The 16,835-nt window shown below is 36.3% G+C and overlaps 1 protein-coding gene across 1 annotated transcript; it reads left to right on the top strand.

The window, feature by feature from the left end:
* Positions 1 to 14,346: 14,346 nt before the first annotated feature.
* LOC113278350 (amino acid transporter AVT1H-like) lies at positions 14,347 to 16,382 on the top strand. The gene is made up of 3 exons (XM_026527212.1): positions 14,347 to 14,702; positions 14,972 to 15,579; positions 15,664 to 16,382. Exons 1-3 carry the CDS (start codon positions 14,405 to 14,407, stop codon positions 16,195 to 16,197), a joined length of 1,440 nt encoding a protein of 479 aa, XP_026382997.1. The 5' UTR covers positions 14,347 to 14,404; the 3' UTR covers positions 16,198 to 16,382.
* The last annotated feature ends 453 nt before the right edge of the window (positions 16,383 to 16,835 follow it).

The following is a 16,835-nucleotide window of genomic DNA, read 5'->3' as shown; positions in this document are numbered from 1 at the left end:
CTACGTATAATGCGATCATTAACTGTCGAAATGGTATGATGAGTTTATCTTTTGGTAATATGACTATGGAGATGAACATTTTTAATGTCAGTAAGAAACCTCATGAGCTAGATGACACATGTGTTGAAGAGGTGAACATGATAGAAGCCTTAGTTCAGGAGTCATTACCAAACATTTTGTCTGAAGACCCATTAGAAAGTTGTCTATCCCATTTTGTTTTATATTTTGACGATGATAACACTATTGAACAGGTGAATGCTCTATTAGATTCTACCCCTGTGTTAGACACTGATAGATAGAAAGCTAGGTTCAAACCGTTACCAGTTTCTGATACTACCCTAATTCCTTCTTTAGAAGAGTCCCCAAAGTTGGACCTTAAACCACTACCAGATACTCTAAAGTATGTGTTTTTAGGCCCATCTGAGACTTTACCTGTGATTGTAGATTCCGATTTGGATAGTGATCAGGAAAGTAATCTAGTAAATGTACTTCAAGACAATAAGGAAGCTTTAGGGTGGACTATAGCAGACATTAATGGTATAAGTCCTACTGTGTGTGCATCAGATTCATTTTGAGGAAGATTCCAAACCTTCTAGGGAGATGCAACGTCGACTGAACCCTAACATGAAAGAGGTAGTTCGAAAATAGGTGCTTAAGTTGTTAGATGTGGGTATTATTTACCCAATTTTAGACAGTAAGTGGGTCAGCCCTGTTCAGGTTGTCTCCAAGAAATCAGGTATCACTGTAGTCCAGAATGATAATAATGAATTAATCCCAACCCGAGTGACCACGGGATAGCGTGTGTGTGTTGACTATGGGAAATTGAACAAGGTCACAAGAAAGGATCACTTTCCCCTTCCTTTTATCGACCAAATGCTAGAGCGATTAGCTGGACATAGTCACTATTGCTTCTTAGATAGCTACTCCGGTTATAATCAGATCGTTATTGCCCCAGAAGACCAATAGAAAACCACTTTTACCTGTCCTTTTGGTACCTTTGCATATAGACGCATGCCTTTCGGGCTATGTAATGCCCATGCAACTTTTCAGCGTTGTATGATGAGCATATTTTCTGATATGGTAGAACGGTTCTTAAAGGTCTTTATGGATGATTTTTCAGTGTTTGGTTCATCTTTCGATGAGTGCTTGCATCATTTGACATTAGTGTTGACTAGGTGCCATTTCATGGTTAAATCAGGAATTGTGTTAGGGAACATCGTCTCTTCAAAGGGTATAGAGGTAGACAAAGCCAAAGTTGACCTTATTAAGACTTTACAGGTCCCAAAAAACGTAAAAGATATTAGGTCATTCCTAGGGCATGCAGGTTTTTACCCGATTCATTAAGGATTTTAGCTTGATTTCTAGACCTCTTTGCAATTTTCTTGCAAAATATGTTAAGTTTGTCTTTGATGATGCTTGTTTAAAGGCTTTTGAAAATCTTAAAACTTTACTCACTACTGCCCCGAAAGTCCAGGAACCTAACTGGAACCTACCGTTTGAGATTATGTGTAATTCTTCAGATTATGCTATAGGCGTCATTTTAGGACAACGAGAAAACAAATTACTTCATGTGATTTATTATGCTAACAAAACTCTGAATGATGCCCAAATGAACTACACAACTACCGAGAAGGAACTTTTAGCCATCGTGTTTGCCTTGGATAAGTTTAGGTCCTACCTATTAGGTTCTAAGATCATAATCTATACAGATCATGCTGCTTTGAAATACCTTTTATCTAAGAAGGATACCAAACCTATATTAATTAGATGGATCCTATTGTTACAGGAATTTTCCCCAGACATTAGAGACAAAAAGGATGCAAAAAATGTAGTAGCAGACCACTTGTCTAGGCTAGTTGTTAGTTCCCCTAGTGATTCCCTTCCTATAAGGGATAGCTTTCCTGATGAACAATTGTTCTCTATTTACCAATCACCTTGGTATGCAAATATAGTGAATTATCTTGTTACTGGTCAAACCCCTCAACATTGGGGTAAGAAAGATCGTTCTAGGTTTTTAGCCGAGGTTAAGCATTTCTTTTGGGATGATCCTTATCTGTTTAAGTATTGTCCGGACCAGATTATTAGGAGATGTGTATCTGAGAGTGACCAGTCTAGTATTATCTCCTTTTGTCATGAACATGCATGTGGGGGTCATTTTAGTGCTAAGAAGACTGCTGCTAAGATTTTGCAGTGTGGATTTTACTGGCCTTCGTTGTTTAAAGATTCCCATAGTCATTGTGTTTCTTGTGAGCGTTGCCAGAAGTTAGGAACCATTTCCCGTAGAAATATGATGCCTTTGAATCCTATTTTAGTGATTGAGGTCTTTGATGTGTGGGGCATTGATTTTATGGGTCCATTTCCTATTTCGTTTGGTTATCTTTACATACTTGTCGCTGTAGACTATGTGTCTAAGTGGGTTGAGGCGGTTCCGTGTAAAACGAATGACCACAGGGTCGTAGTACAGTTTTTGAAAGAGAATATACTTACACGTTTTGGTACGCCGCGAGCTATAATTAGTGATGGAGGTTCACACTTTTGTAATAGACCATTTGCTCTTTTATGAAACAATACGGTATTACCCATAAAGTAGCAACCCCATATCACCCTCAGACTAGTGGTCAGGTAGAGGTTTCCAATATGGAAATTAAACGTATTCTATAGAAAACAGTTAATCCAAATAGGAAAGACTGGTCTTCGAGGCTTACTGATGCCTTATGGGCTTATCGTACTACGTTTAAGACACCCATTGGAATGTCACCTTATCGTTTAGTGTTTGGAAAGGCATGTCACCTGCCTGTTGAGTTAGAGCATCGAGCCTATTGGGCTATTAAGAACTTAAATTTTTCACTTGACAAGGCATGAGCTCAAAGAAATCTCCAGCTCAATGAGTTGGAAGAGATTCGTAGAGATTCATAAGATAGTGCTAAGGAGTATAAAAAAGTCATTTTCTCCAGGTCAAAAAGTTCTTCTGTATGACACTCGTTTGCATCTATTCCCCGGGAAGTTGCGCTCTTGGTGGACCGGTCCTTTTGTGGTCCGTACTGTTTTTCCTCATGGCGCTGTTGAAATTGAGACACCATATGGTAGTAGTTCTTCGAAGGTTAACGGTCAGCAATTGGAGCCCTTTTTAGAGCCTTTTCCTACAGGTGATGTTGAGGAGGTCCCTCTGGAGTACCTTGTTTACCTTGATTGACCATCGAGGCGATTTTGTATGTTGTATAATATTTTTGTAGGTTTTTGGTTACTCTTCACCCAGGTACTATCTTTCCGACTTCTCTCTTTACTATTTCCTCATGTTACTTATATTTTTGGTACTGTTCTTTAATTAGAAACATTGAGGACAATGTTAGATTTAAGTTTGGGGGTGGGGTAGAACTTTTTGTTACCTTTTCGTTGCAATAAATAAACTCCAGAGCCTAAAAATTTATCCCTATTAAGGATGGAACTAACCAATCTAAGTAGATGGAAGCATTTTGGTTGTAGGAGTTGAGGAACCAATCTGACTAGATGGAAACATCTAAAGAGTCTATTCATAAAAGCACAGAGCTCAGGTGTTAGAAATAACATGATAGTTTCACCATATCTCGTTGAGTCCTTTTCACTTCTGTTTTTATTTTGTTTTGTTTTAAACTATGTTTCTCTAAGTGATTAGGTGGGGCTCACGATTCAAGTTGTTACCAATGATAGGGTGAATTAGAGTGATTGAGATACAAAAAAAAAAAAATTGAGACCAGACCGTCAGACCAACTGGAATAAACTCAATAAAGTCGACCACTGGGACCCTTGTATATGCCAGTGTGTTGACCTAGAGTTAGGATTATCAATCACTGGTTCCCTTGTATATTCCAGTGTGTTGATATTAGTCAGACTAGTATCTCAGTCCATTAGGATAGGTTCATTTTGGCGGAGGCCTTCAGACAGATATGAGAAACACCGTTCACCTATTAAACATCAAAATCGTCTATGTTTTTATCTATACCCATCTTCTTGATCTATCCATGTGATTAGTTTCGACTCCGGATATTGATGTCCATAGTGCAACTATCTGAGTAGAGCTCTGTCACTTATATATGAATTTTAGTATGCTTGAGTGCAAACTCGTGTACAACAATTGGAATTTCGCATCAGGGTACTTCCTCCTGTAGTCAATAAGTATGCCAACCAAGGATATTCTTTAGTGCCTTCCAAGGTTCTGTCTAGACAGCTAGGGTCTGGAGTATAAAGGTTTTGTGGGTATACCTCTGGTAAGCCCTCCGGAGAAAACACTCCGCCACTAAGGACACCTAGGGGTTTAAAGGCTTATTGCATACTCTAAATGCAATCGACGATGCCTGCGACAGTGAGTTAGGATTTTATTTCTATTTTATTTTTTCTCGAGGACTAGCAAATAATAGGTTTGGAGGTATTTGATAGACACATTTTTGTGTCCGATTTATCTCGATTCTATATATTGTTAGGGCTCATTTTTGTACTTATTATGGTGTTTTATTCATTTGTAGGTATTTTTGGCCAATAAACATTTTTGGAAAAAATTGGCTCGAAAAGTTGTTGGGAAGCACCCGGAGGACACTTGCTATTCGGACCCCCGGTTTGGATAAGGGACACCCCCAGGACACCCCAAGGCAGCTGTTATTCGCACCCCCACCCTGGATAGGGGGCACCCCCTTTCTTCACAAATTCGAATATCAAATTGGCGGGAATCTGGTGTACAAGCTGCGTATTTTCCTGGGAAGAGCTGGATTAAATTTTGTTGAGTTTTTCTCGGTGTTTGACGCTGGAATGGATTGGTACCACCCTGTTACGACTAAACAGGGTTGGTAGGTCTTCCAGATTCGAAAAAATAGGCATCAATCTTCGGTTTGGATAAAACAGGGCACTGGTTATTCGTGGAAGTTTCGTTGGTTTTATTTGTGGAAGTTTGGTGTTTTGAAGGAAGGATTTACTCTCTGGGATTCGTATCTTTCAGTTTTAGGAAGTTTTATAACTCGCAAACCGCGTAAAGAAGATTTGGAAGAGAAGAAAATTCCGAGTATTACTGCCGAAGAAAAGAGTTATTTTTGGGACTTCACTTGACTTATACGAGACCTTATGTGTATATATATGAGGCTAGGGAGTCGCAGAAGGGGGTACGTACACTTTGGAGAAGTTTAGAACATAACAGAGCATAAAACACCAAGTTGCAGAGATACAGGCGAGAGGAAGAAGAAGAACACAAAACAGCAGTAAAAGACAGTCGCAGAATCCGTGGCCTTTTCTTTCAAAATTCAATCACTTTGTCACAATTTCTGCAACAATTATTCAGAGTTCGCAACAGTTCTGTGTTAGGGTACTTTGTAACAATGGTTCATAACAATTATATCCGTTACAAACACGCTGTTTTATACCTTCTCTTCTTTTTAATCAACTTTTGAGCAACAAACATGTATTTTGAGCAAGTGGTTAATATGAGGAGCTAAACCCCATTGCTGAGGCGATAGAGGAATCTATTTTTCCAACAAAAAGTGGTATATTCTTATTTATTTATTTATCGCAATTATTTTTATGATTATTTTGCCTTGAGTGAAAATTGTTTGAATGATTCTTGTTAAGCAATTGTTATTTCTTTTGATAGACCATGCTTGGACCTAGGTTTTTGATGTTATATGCTTCGGATTTACATTTGTTATTTTGAGAATCTACTTGTTGCAATAGTTTAGAATCAAATTGAACGAAAAAATTGCATGAATATAAATATTGGATTAAATCACTTTGAATTTGGAAAATAGTGGAATCTTAGCCTCAGTGTTCTTTTTAATATTGATATCAACTTTGATTGAGTTTGCTATAATTTTTAGTGAGTTTTCTATTTTAATATTAGAATTTAAGTCTAATTAATATCCTTCACAAGTCTGAGAATCGAACCACTTTTACCACTATCTACAAATCACATCATGCACATTTATTTTATTCTGCATTACATGTTATTCAGATTTTGTTTGTTGGATAACATGTGCTTTTTTGTTGCATAACATGATATTTAGATGTTTATATTTAATCTGTTGTTCCTTCACTTTCCTTGTAAGATTTATATATCATGTTATGTTTATAATCGGGGGTCGAGGGGGCAGCGCCCCCTCGTTATCATAGTACAGTTAAATGAAATAAGATTGCAGGAAATAGAAGCACTGAAACAAGCATTGATATATAATAAATATACATATAAACATCGACAAGATAACAAGATATAAGTTGTTCATCCAATATTCATACCAACACAATACACATAACTACTGACTGAAGCTAAGCTTCACACTAACTACTTTCCCATTAGTTATCACTTCTAAGTTAAATTTCTCAACCTAACAACAACACGCAGGTTGTTAAAACAAAGTTACTTTTCAACCTTTCTATTATGCACAGTATCAGGAACCTTTATGCACAGCTTCATCACATTGACGTACAACATCATCCCAGATGTCCTCATTGCCATATATTTCCCAACTGTTTCCAAGTCCCGTTAGCATTTTCAATACCAGAATTACTCTTTTATTGTTGGCTTTTTCTACTGCATCTTCCTTTCCTAATACCAAACTTCAACCATTTCTTCCTGACTTCAGACTTCATGCTCATCTTCATATAGTAGCATACAAATATGAGGCAGTCGGGGTGATGACCTTGTTCAGGAACAATGTTGAAAAAAATATCCTTGTATACAAGCGGTTCCCTCTTTAAATCCACGATTGCTGGTGATAGATTCATTTTGTCATATCTTTCGATCAAATAAGGCATACAAGCGTTTGCCATTATAACAGCTTGTTTCTTGCAGTTAATTTTATAGCCATCAAGACTGTTATAGAAGTTCCACTCATCCTCTGAAAAGTCATACTCTAACATTATCCAATGTGTACCAGCAGGGTTTTCCTTTGTCATATAGTTAATTGGAATAAACAGTTTCTCAACTTCAATAAGGAGATTCAAGATGAATTCTCCAACATATTTGGAAATCCCATCTTTCTCCTTTCTTTTAACAAAGAACTGCAAAAGAAATATTTTTTAGGAAAAAGAAAGTTAGTGGATGCAATTGAAAAGGTGTTCAACAGGTGTAGGAAACAATGCTGAATAAGTTGTTATGCAGTTCTACAACTAGTTGCATAACATGTTATGCAGAAGTAATAAAACGGGAATAAGATAATATGCAATAATGATTTTCTTTTTTTGACTTACCCAAGCATCTGGCGTCATGAATGCAGACTCTGCATACCTATGTTCAACACTATTAGCCTTCTTTTCGTTTTCCCGCTTCCTGAATAACCTATAACTGTAGTAGCGTAGTACTTGTTCTTCTAGGTATTCATTGTTCATTAGCTGCCTTATTATATCTCCGTAAATCTGAATATCCCACAAGTACGGGTTTTCTCCTTCTCTGATACTCCAAGCCGAATTTTTGCAGACGACATAATTAGTTTAGAAGCATAATTTATTATGCGTGGTCTTTTTCAAGAATAACTTGTTATGCATTTATTTCATAAGAAGCATAACCTGTAATGCATTGATTTTTAAACAAGCATAAAGGTAGTTTGGATGTACTTACAGGTTGTTGGCATTCACAAAGTATGTCACCAGTACTTCCATCAAGGATGGTTTTATTGTATCCTTGTAACCTTGAAAGCATTCCATTGTTTCCAGCAGAGGTAATTTTCTGAACGGCATGCCAGTAGACGTATGAGGATTTTCTTCTTCAACTTTATTCTCATCAGGCTTGTCTTTTTTCCTCTGCTGCTTCCCTAGCTCACAATCTTTGAGTAGTACATTGGTTGTCCTTTGATTGCATGCTGTCCTTTTTTTGTTCTTTTTACCTTGCTTCCTGGTTGGTTCCCATCCTCTTCTGCCTTGTTTGCTTTCCCTTTAGTGGTGTATTTCTTCAAAGGTTTCTTCTTTTCAAATTCTGTTCTTGGAGTAAATTTCTCTTCTAGTTCTTCCATCTACAGATTCATTTAACCAAATTGTGTTAGATATAACCAATATAACCAATATAACCAATTTATTTTGAAATTAAGTAAATAATAGTTGATTAAACAACAAAACAACAACATAATAAATAGTATATAGTTGATCAAAAGTATATAGTTGATTCGACATTAAAAAAAACTTCAAGCAATTGATAGTTTTTCTAATACATAAAAAAAAAAAATTCAAGCAGTTCTGTTTTATATTTTCTGTACCAATGCCTGTGTATTTAGCTCCTTATATGCAGCTTCGTTTGAGTCTTCTTCAGTGGCTGAAGTTGAGGGATTTTGTGCGGCTGCATTTGAGTCTTCTTCTTTGTTTTCGTCAACGGCCGTCCCAACAGCTGGTTGATGCGGCTTTTCTGCGACTTGCTTTTCTGGAAATATCACAACAGTGGGTTGTTGGGTCTTTTCTGCGACTTGATCTTCTGGTATCTCAACAGCTTGCTGTTGTTGTCCTCCAGCACCAACTTCTCCTTGTGAAATATGGAGATTAAATGTGGGCCCTTCAGCTACTTCTGCTCCAGCACCATCAGCACCATCTTCTCCTCTAGCACCATCAACACCATCTTCTCCTCCAACACCATCATCACCATCAGCACCAGCAATGAATTCTTTTTCTTGTGCTTCAACTCTTTCTTGAGTTGTTGCCAGATTTGGTGTTGTCTGCAATTCCTCTGGCGCGTCTGTTTCCTTGTCGCTGGAGAGATTAACAGCTTTTTCCAGGTCCATGAACTTGTAAGGTAAAGACTGGAGTCCCTGACTAGCATATTTTTTCTTGGCTATCAAGTCTGATAACTTCCGCCAATGATTCTTTTGTAGGTGGTTCAGTTGAGGATACCACTTCAACAAGTGTCAAATTCCTTGGAAAATTTTGACTCAATGGAACGCTAGGCTCAGCTGATGATGCATTGACGCTAGTGCCAGATGATAATTCCACTGGCACCTCGTCTTTTACGCCTGAAGCAACGAGACACTCCTTCACTTTATCATACAAATGACAATTGAAGTCTCCTCTAGTATGTCTATGTTTTTCCTGAGTATGTTTGATGTCTTTTAGCATTTCTTGGACATTCTTAAACCTTGCTCCAGGACTATCGGGGAACTTCTGTTCTTCAATGATCTGTAACGCATCCTGAAATGCGTCTTCATACTTGTCCATGTTCACCTCAAGATCCATTGTGATGATTTCATATATAGTTTTCTCGTTTTTTGGTTCTCTTGGTTCACAGGGTTCCAACTCCATTGGACTGTATGCATCTCTAAAGTTCTCATCAAACTGCAACATTATTAATAACACTCATCAGGGAATGCAGAACAAAATACAACAACATTTTTTATATGCATAACATGTGTGCAGATACTTTAAACAATGCATAACCAACCATGCATTAAACATTGGAGTTGCATAACATATTATGCACTCATATTTCACAACCCTGCTTAACACTGTCATTTTTAAATAATGCATAATTGGTTATGCATTCACAATTGCATACGCATAAGATGTTATGCAATTATTTATAAATGTGCATAACATAAATGCAATCATATTTCACAACCCTGCTTAACACTTCATTTTTAAATAATGCATAACCAGTTATGCATTCACAATTGTATATGCATTAGATGTTATGCAATTATTTATAAAGGTTCATAAACAAATACCTGCAAGTATGTAATATGCTTCTTGATCATTGCTTTCTTTATTGCTGCAAAGTCCTACCTCCCAGCTCTTGGTGTAGTAGCACTGTCACTGACCTTGATGTCGGATGCCAACTCAGCTATGTTATATTTCTCAGCCAACCAAAGATGCAAAAAAAAAAAACTAATATATAAAATATTATATAGATTTGATTTATTGAAAGAGATTAATTAAATAAAAAACCCAACTCACAAGAGAATATATAGTGCAACCAGGGCAATTCCTGATCTGAAGATTCTTTTCGTTCACAGTTTTTATGTCGTCCATCAGGTGTTCGTGAATCATACCAGGAAATGATACAAAGTCCATGGTTTGTCAATTCTTTACCAAACCAACATACTTGACGTCCAAATTATCTCCCATTGACCCACAAAGGAACAATACGACTAGCATGTAGAGGCAGACAATGCAGAAAACTTCCTATTCACAACCTTTCTTACCAAGTTTTTCCAACACCAGCCTTTGAATATCATCTACCCACACCTTTGTTACCCGTGCTTTGGGATATGTACTCACTTTACCTGCAGCTATTTTGAATGGGAATTGCTTGACGATGGCAAGTGACTGAGTCAGCTCTATCTCTTCCTTTGAAGTCATAATATCTTTTCCTCTATCTCCTAGAACTCTTGTAATCAGAAAAGTAGCAGCAAGCTCATTAGCCGTTGACGGCATACACTTGTTTTCGGATACCTTGAATGAATGCTGACTCAAATCATCATGGTTATATGATAAAAAGACCTCATCCATCAGCTGGATGCTCTTATCGTCAAACAATGCCATGTCCGCAGTAGATACCCAGTTATAGAATTTCCCAAATGTACCCACATTCATCATACTATCCTACGTTGGAGTAAGACCACCTCTTTCCTTTATTTTTGTGAACAAGGTACCTACCCTTAGATATCCTTCTCTATAAGTACCTTTCTGAGTTGCAGGTTTGGTTTTAGGTTTAACTGCATAAATAAAATAGCAAAAAAAATTCATTTCACTAAGTTAGAACCGCTATTTTGACTGCATAACCTCATATGCCTCTTATTCAGGCATCTGCATAAACTGTTATGCACATTTTTTACCATGCATAACCTAAAATGCAGTACTTCTTAAAATGTATTTTTTGCAGATTTATTATGTTGCATAACCTATGATGACTTGTTATGCACACCCAGTTGTCTGCATAACTTATTATGCATTTTTTTAAAGAAGAATTATGTGTTTTACAAGCTGTAACTACAAAACTAGTAGGTAAATGATCACCTGGTTTATAAACGACACATTGCTGATCAGGTTCTTCTTATTCTTCATCTTATTCTTCATCTTCTTCATCTTCTTCTTCACTTTCGGAGCTTTCAATTTTCTTCTCCTTCTTCTTCCTTTTCACATCTTCTGATTATTTGGGTTCACATCTTTTTCTTTTCTTTTGCTTATCAACAGATTACTTGACTAAAACAGACCAAATCAACATTGAAACAAATCAATCACACTAAAGAAACAATATATCACACAAATAGGAAATAACAAGCAAATCTTACCAGCTTCCTTTGGTGGAGCTTTCTCAAAATCATCTGAATCATCATCCAAAACTTCCTTTGGTGCAGCTTTCTCTGTTTTCGTTTTTCTTTTAGTAGCTTTATCAGGCTCCTCATCTTGCCGATCAGAAACTAAAAGCAAACAAGAACAAAATCATGCATAATTAGAAATTATCAAGTTATGTTCAGAAACATGAAGGATGTAGGCAACTTAAGTTCTCACCATCTTTCTTTTCTTTTCTGCTTCAGGCTTAGGTGAACTAGGTGATACCTAATCTTTCAATCCTGCGACTTCCTTGATGGGGTGGTTGCTTCAGGATCTTATTGACACACAAATAAATAAGTTATTCATATCAGGTTATGAAGTAATTTTGGTAAGCATAACAAGTCATGCATTTGCATAACAAGTCATGCACATTGTTTTTATTCTGCATAACATGTTATTCAGATTTGTTTTGTTTCATAACATGTTATGCAAACATGAATCACAGACACATGAAGGAATGAATTACGTTGGTTCTCGTCTCCTTTTGCTGTTGTTCACCATCAGTTTCCGCTTTTTCCACTTCCAGGTTATCATCATTGGCAGGTAAAAATTATGTTAAAACTTAAATAGATTAAAATAAAAAAGTAACAATTAAAAATGGGTGTTATGCACTGTTTATTTGAAATCATAATCTGTCATGCATATGCAAAACAAGTTATGCACATTTATTTTGATGTTGCATAACCTTTCATACATAATGCATAACCAGGTTTGATGCTACATAACCTGTCATGCAGAATGCAGAACTAGTCATGCATTCACAATTGCAGATGTATAGCCTATTATGCAATCATTGATAAAGTATGCATAACTTATTATGCACTCAAATAACTTGTTATGCAGTTTGTTTTATGCAGAATCAACATATCAATTAGTGAGGATGCATACTAGATACTTCCAATCTTATCTCAACATCCTTCTTTGCCTTTCTTTTGAATCTTTACCAGTGGTTGGTCGCTATCACTTTCTCCTTTTTCATCTTCAACATCTTCAGGTAAAATTGAGTTAAAATCAAAGAGTGGGTAAGTTATACGTAAACATATTTAGGATGAAAAATTCACCAGAAAAAATTTTCTTCTTAGATTTGTTCTTCTTTTTGGGATTTCCTGCTTCTGGTACAACAAAACTTCAAATTTAAAAAAAAAAATGGAAAAAACAAGATCAAAACACACACAGATGAAGTAATTGCTGAATCTCACCATTTTTTTCTTTTTCTTCGACTGAATTTCTCCTTCGTCTTCAACATCAAGAACAAAAGTTTCAATACCTCGAATACATCGAAAAAAAAATCTACTGAATGCATGCAAGAATACATCGATTAAAACTAGTTTCAATACTTGTTTTCTTCTGTTTTGATTTCTGAAGACGCGTTTTCGAAGGTGTTCCATCCATTAAATTGATTTCTGATGAACGCGTTTTCGATTTTCTGATGAACTGTGTTTCTAGGGTTTGTAATCTGTAAGTAGTTTCTAAGGTTTTCGAGTTTGAAACTGATTTCTAGGTTTTGGTTTCTGCGATTGATGATGGAGAAAAAAAAATCTGCAGATCTGTGAATGGAGTAGGAGAAACCTATGAAGAAGAAAAAGAAGTAACGGGTGGAATTGAAATAAATGTGTCCGTTTCAGGAAGTTATTGTAACCGTACGAAACCGCTGAAGGGGTATTAGTAACTTTCTACAAGTTTTTAATAATTTTAAAAAACTCAGGGTGCGATTGTAGGGAAAATTAATCATGGGCCTGTCAGTTGTGAAAAAAAAAATTGGGCCTGCACCTAATTTTCACCAACGAGACTACCTGTGGGATTATAGGGGTTTTTGATGTCCATATGATGAAATTGGCGTTTCCTGAAAACTACATTGAATCTAACTTTTTCCTCTTTACGAACCGTTTAAAGTTCATATATCTGCTGTTTTGATTCTTATTCTCCAATAACTGATTAGGCTCACATCAAACTTTTTACTTTTGTTTCTGGTTTTCCATATTTACCATCCCACTCTACCAGTAAGGTCGGCCCTCATATCATATTAAGAGTATACGTGTGCCTAGCTAACTTGGAATTATACGTACTTATAAAGAATCCAGACGATCGACGTGAAACTATTCTAAACATCTTCTTTACTAGTAATTTTATTTTGCATGTGTTTATTGGTGGAATATAATCTTTTATGTAATAGAAACTATTCTTGATTTGTTGGTGAATGAGAATCAAACCTTACCACAATATGGGAACAATATACTGTTCTTGAAATTCCATCCAAAGCTGGAGATTGATGACGAAATCATGCATGTTGCATGTCGAATCTGTTTCATTTCAGTTACCTTCTCCCTAATCCTTATACAGTAACAAGATGATGCATGGATTCTGTTAAACACTAGACCCATTTAAATTGGATTAAATCAACTTCGGATCTTACTTATCTAAGGAATACACTTAAACTTAGCATTAGCTCTTTTTTAATACTTTGAAAAATATTTGATTCTCCATGGATCAAAAGTTGCTTTAAAGGGAAGAATATAATTATGTGTGCAAATATATTGAGTGTACCTCTTCAAATATATTGAATTGAAGTATTAGCATCATACTGTATCTTATTTTGCATGAATCCAATCAAAGTATAAAAATGGTCGAAGGAATAATGATATAGAACCAATACTTGTTAACTCAGTTGATAGGAATCAAAGAACAACTGGAGATGCTGTCGACATTCTCTTTTATGCATGGGTGAATATTATTAGGCGAAAAACAAAAAGAGATCAATGCAAATGCAACTACTGAATCAACTTCTTCTTCAGTACCCATTACACAAACTCAATGCTTGGTGACATCATTTTATCTATTAAACTTTTATTATTACTAAATTAAGCTCACTTTCGCAATCAGATAACAAATTCTTTTTACCCAATTTGCTTACAAAATACGAATAGCTTTGATTCTCTAATTGTACTGAATATTTAGTGGTACCGGAGTCTATCTAATTTAGACTCTAAGATGCATGCATGCGTAAGCTAACATGAAGTTACGCATCAAATCTGCTTATAAATGTACTTCAATAATCCTCTGATTTTATACCAAGCTAACTTAGTTTATCTCCTAAAATACACACTCGATATTTCTGTTTAATTTCCCGTCAGTGAATAGTATTATGTCTTCAGTGTTAATGTGGATGAACTCGCTCATTTGGAAGTTCTCACCATGCATAGAACTGGATACTTCTGCCATACCTACTCGAAAGAAGGTACTGACTGAATCTGTGAATGGTGAGAGCTTAAGAACTAAGTGGGGCAGTTGCGACGTTTGCGTGGAGGAGAACAAGGTCTGTAAATGTAACCAAGGAAAAGATGATGAAGTGATGGCAATAATCAATGAAAATGGCGAAAAACATATAAAGGCTGATAGCTCTTTTACTCATTCTGTCATTAACATGGTTGGAATGCTTATAGGTAACTAAAATTCATTGAGCTCTTTCCTTAACTATACATACAAGTTTATTGTAATTCGTTCCTGGGGTCTGTAAATAATTTGGGATGGGAAAAAAAGGTTGGAGGAGAAAGTCAGCAAGTGGGCCGGGAAACTAACCCTCTTACCCCTACCTGGTTCCACCCGGTGTGGGATGTCCATGATTTTACTTATTTTTCAATGTTTATTTTTATGCGTAATCGATATCCTAGGTGGAGGTTTAATCAACATTTTCTTTTTCATATTTTACTAGGGCTTGGACAACTATCAACTCCCTATGCTCTACAAAATGGTGGCTGGGCTTCAGTGTTCTTACTTATAGGACTTGGAATAGCATGCGCATACACTTCACACTTACTAGGAAAATGTCTGGAGAAGAATGCAAAATCAAGGAATTACTCGGATATTGGACAACAAGCATTTGGTGTGAAGGGAAGAGTTATAGCGACAACCTTCATATACATGGAAATCTTCATGGCCCTAGTTTCGTACACAATCTCACTTAGTGATAACTTGACTACCGTTTTTTCCGGAACAAATCTTCATATGCCATGGCTTCATTTAACAACATCTCAAATCTTAACAGTGATTGCAGTTATAGTTGCATTACCTAGTTTATGGTTAAGAGATCTCTCTTCCATATCGTTCCTTTCAACCGGTGGCATTCTCATGTCATTTCTTATCTTTATCACAGTACTATGTACTGCAGCATTTGGTGGTGTCAAAGTTAACCAGCCAATACCTATTTTACAACTTCATAATATTCCTGTGATATCCGGTCTTTACATATTTAGTTTTGCGGGTCATATTGTTTTCCCGGACCTTTACAAATCCATGAAGGATCCTTCCAAATTCACAAAGGTACATAATCCAAATTAGTAATCACATATAACGGAATTGTGCATCATTTTTCGATTTAACTCGTGATCCTGTATTCATTTTCAGGTGTCTATTGTGAGCTTCAGCATCGTTACGATTTTATATACATCTCTTGCTTTTATGGGTGCAAAAATGTTTGGACCAGGAGTAAATTCTCAAATCACCCTCAGTATGCCTAAGCATCTCATACTTACTAAAATTGCATTATGGGCGACGGTTCTAACACCTATGACAAAGTATGCACTTGAATTTGCTCCTATAGCAATGCAAGTCGATCATAAACTACCTTCTTCAATGAGTTCTCAGATGCGGATGTTTATTAGAGGTAGTTTAGGATCGATAATGCTAATTGGAATCCTAGGTTTAGCCTTATCGATACCTTACTTTCAATATGTTCTTGGTCTCACTGGCTCCCTAGTTAGTATTAGTATTTGTATCATATTTCCTTGTGCTTTTTACACCAAAATCTTTTGGTCTCAACTTTCAAAACCTCTTTTGGTTCTAAATTTCGTCCTCATAGGGTTTGGTTCTCTTTGTGGCTTATTCGGTACTATTACATCCTTTAAGTCACTGATAAATACCATACAAAATACCCACTAATTCCTCGCATTTTCGGCTACTCTACCTTGCAATGCAAAGACCCACTTACGTTGTACTGTCCATTGTCTATTTTTCAGTTTTATCACCTTGTAAGAGAGATCCTCTCGTGTACTCTGCCATCGCAATGAATAAAGTCATTTTATTGTAAAGTATCTGGATGTAAGAAAAATGAACTTTAACCATAGAAAAAATAGTCCTGTAATTATAAAATAAAATCATTTTAACCATGTCAGCGAATCTGTCTATGTTTAAGTTCATTGGGCGCTATATAATGTTAATGTGACCACTTTTGGACATTGCATCTGGCGCATGAATAGCTGGAGGGGCACTTGTTTGCTTCGCCAAAATATGTACTATTACAGTTACAAATTAATGGACTGATCACCGATATCATAAGAAACTAGTTCCCGGTGCTCGAGATGAATAAAAACAAATGTATCCAACACTAAACAGCCTTTAAGCTGCAGACCTGATACCAACCAACTTGCATTTCCTCATGCCATTGTTTATTTTATTTATTTTTCTGATCGGTAAATGAAATTTACTTGAAGAAGAAAGAGAGTACATGAAATGTTGACCTATTAAGTTTATCAGTCCCTGATAAACTATTCACGCGTAGAGGATGTTGTGATACATAT

Source organism: Papaver somniferum, chromosome 5, assembly GCF_003573695.1.
Source record: "Papaver somniferum cultivar HN1 chromosome 5, ASM357369v1, whole genome shotgun sequence".
Lineage (NCBI taxonomy): Eukaryota > Viridiplantae > Streptophyta > Magnoliopsida > Ranunculales > Papaveraceae > Papaver > Papaver somniferum.
This window is presented reverse-complemented; position numbering and strand designations above follow the sequence as displayed.

Excerpts from the sequence above, each read along its gene's own strand:
- LOC113278350 (XM_026527212.1), top strand. The coding sequence starts at position 14,405 with ATGTCTTCAGTGTTAATGTGGATGAACTCGCTCATTTGGAAGTTCTCA. Across the intron at positions 14,703-14,971 it reads CATGGTTGGAATGCTTATAG|GGCTTGGACAACTATCAACT; the intron begins GTAACTAAAATT and ends ATATTTTACTAG. Across the intron at positions 15,580-15,663 it reads ATCCTTCCAAATTCACAAAG|GTGTCTATTGTGAGCTTCAG; the intron begins GTACATAATCCA and ends ATTCATTTTCAG.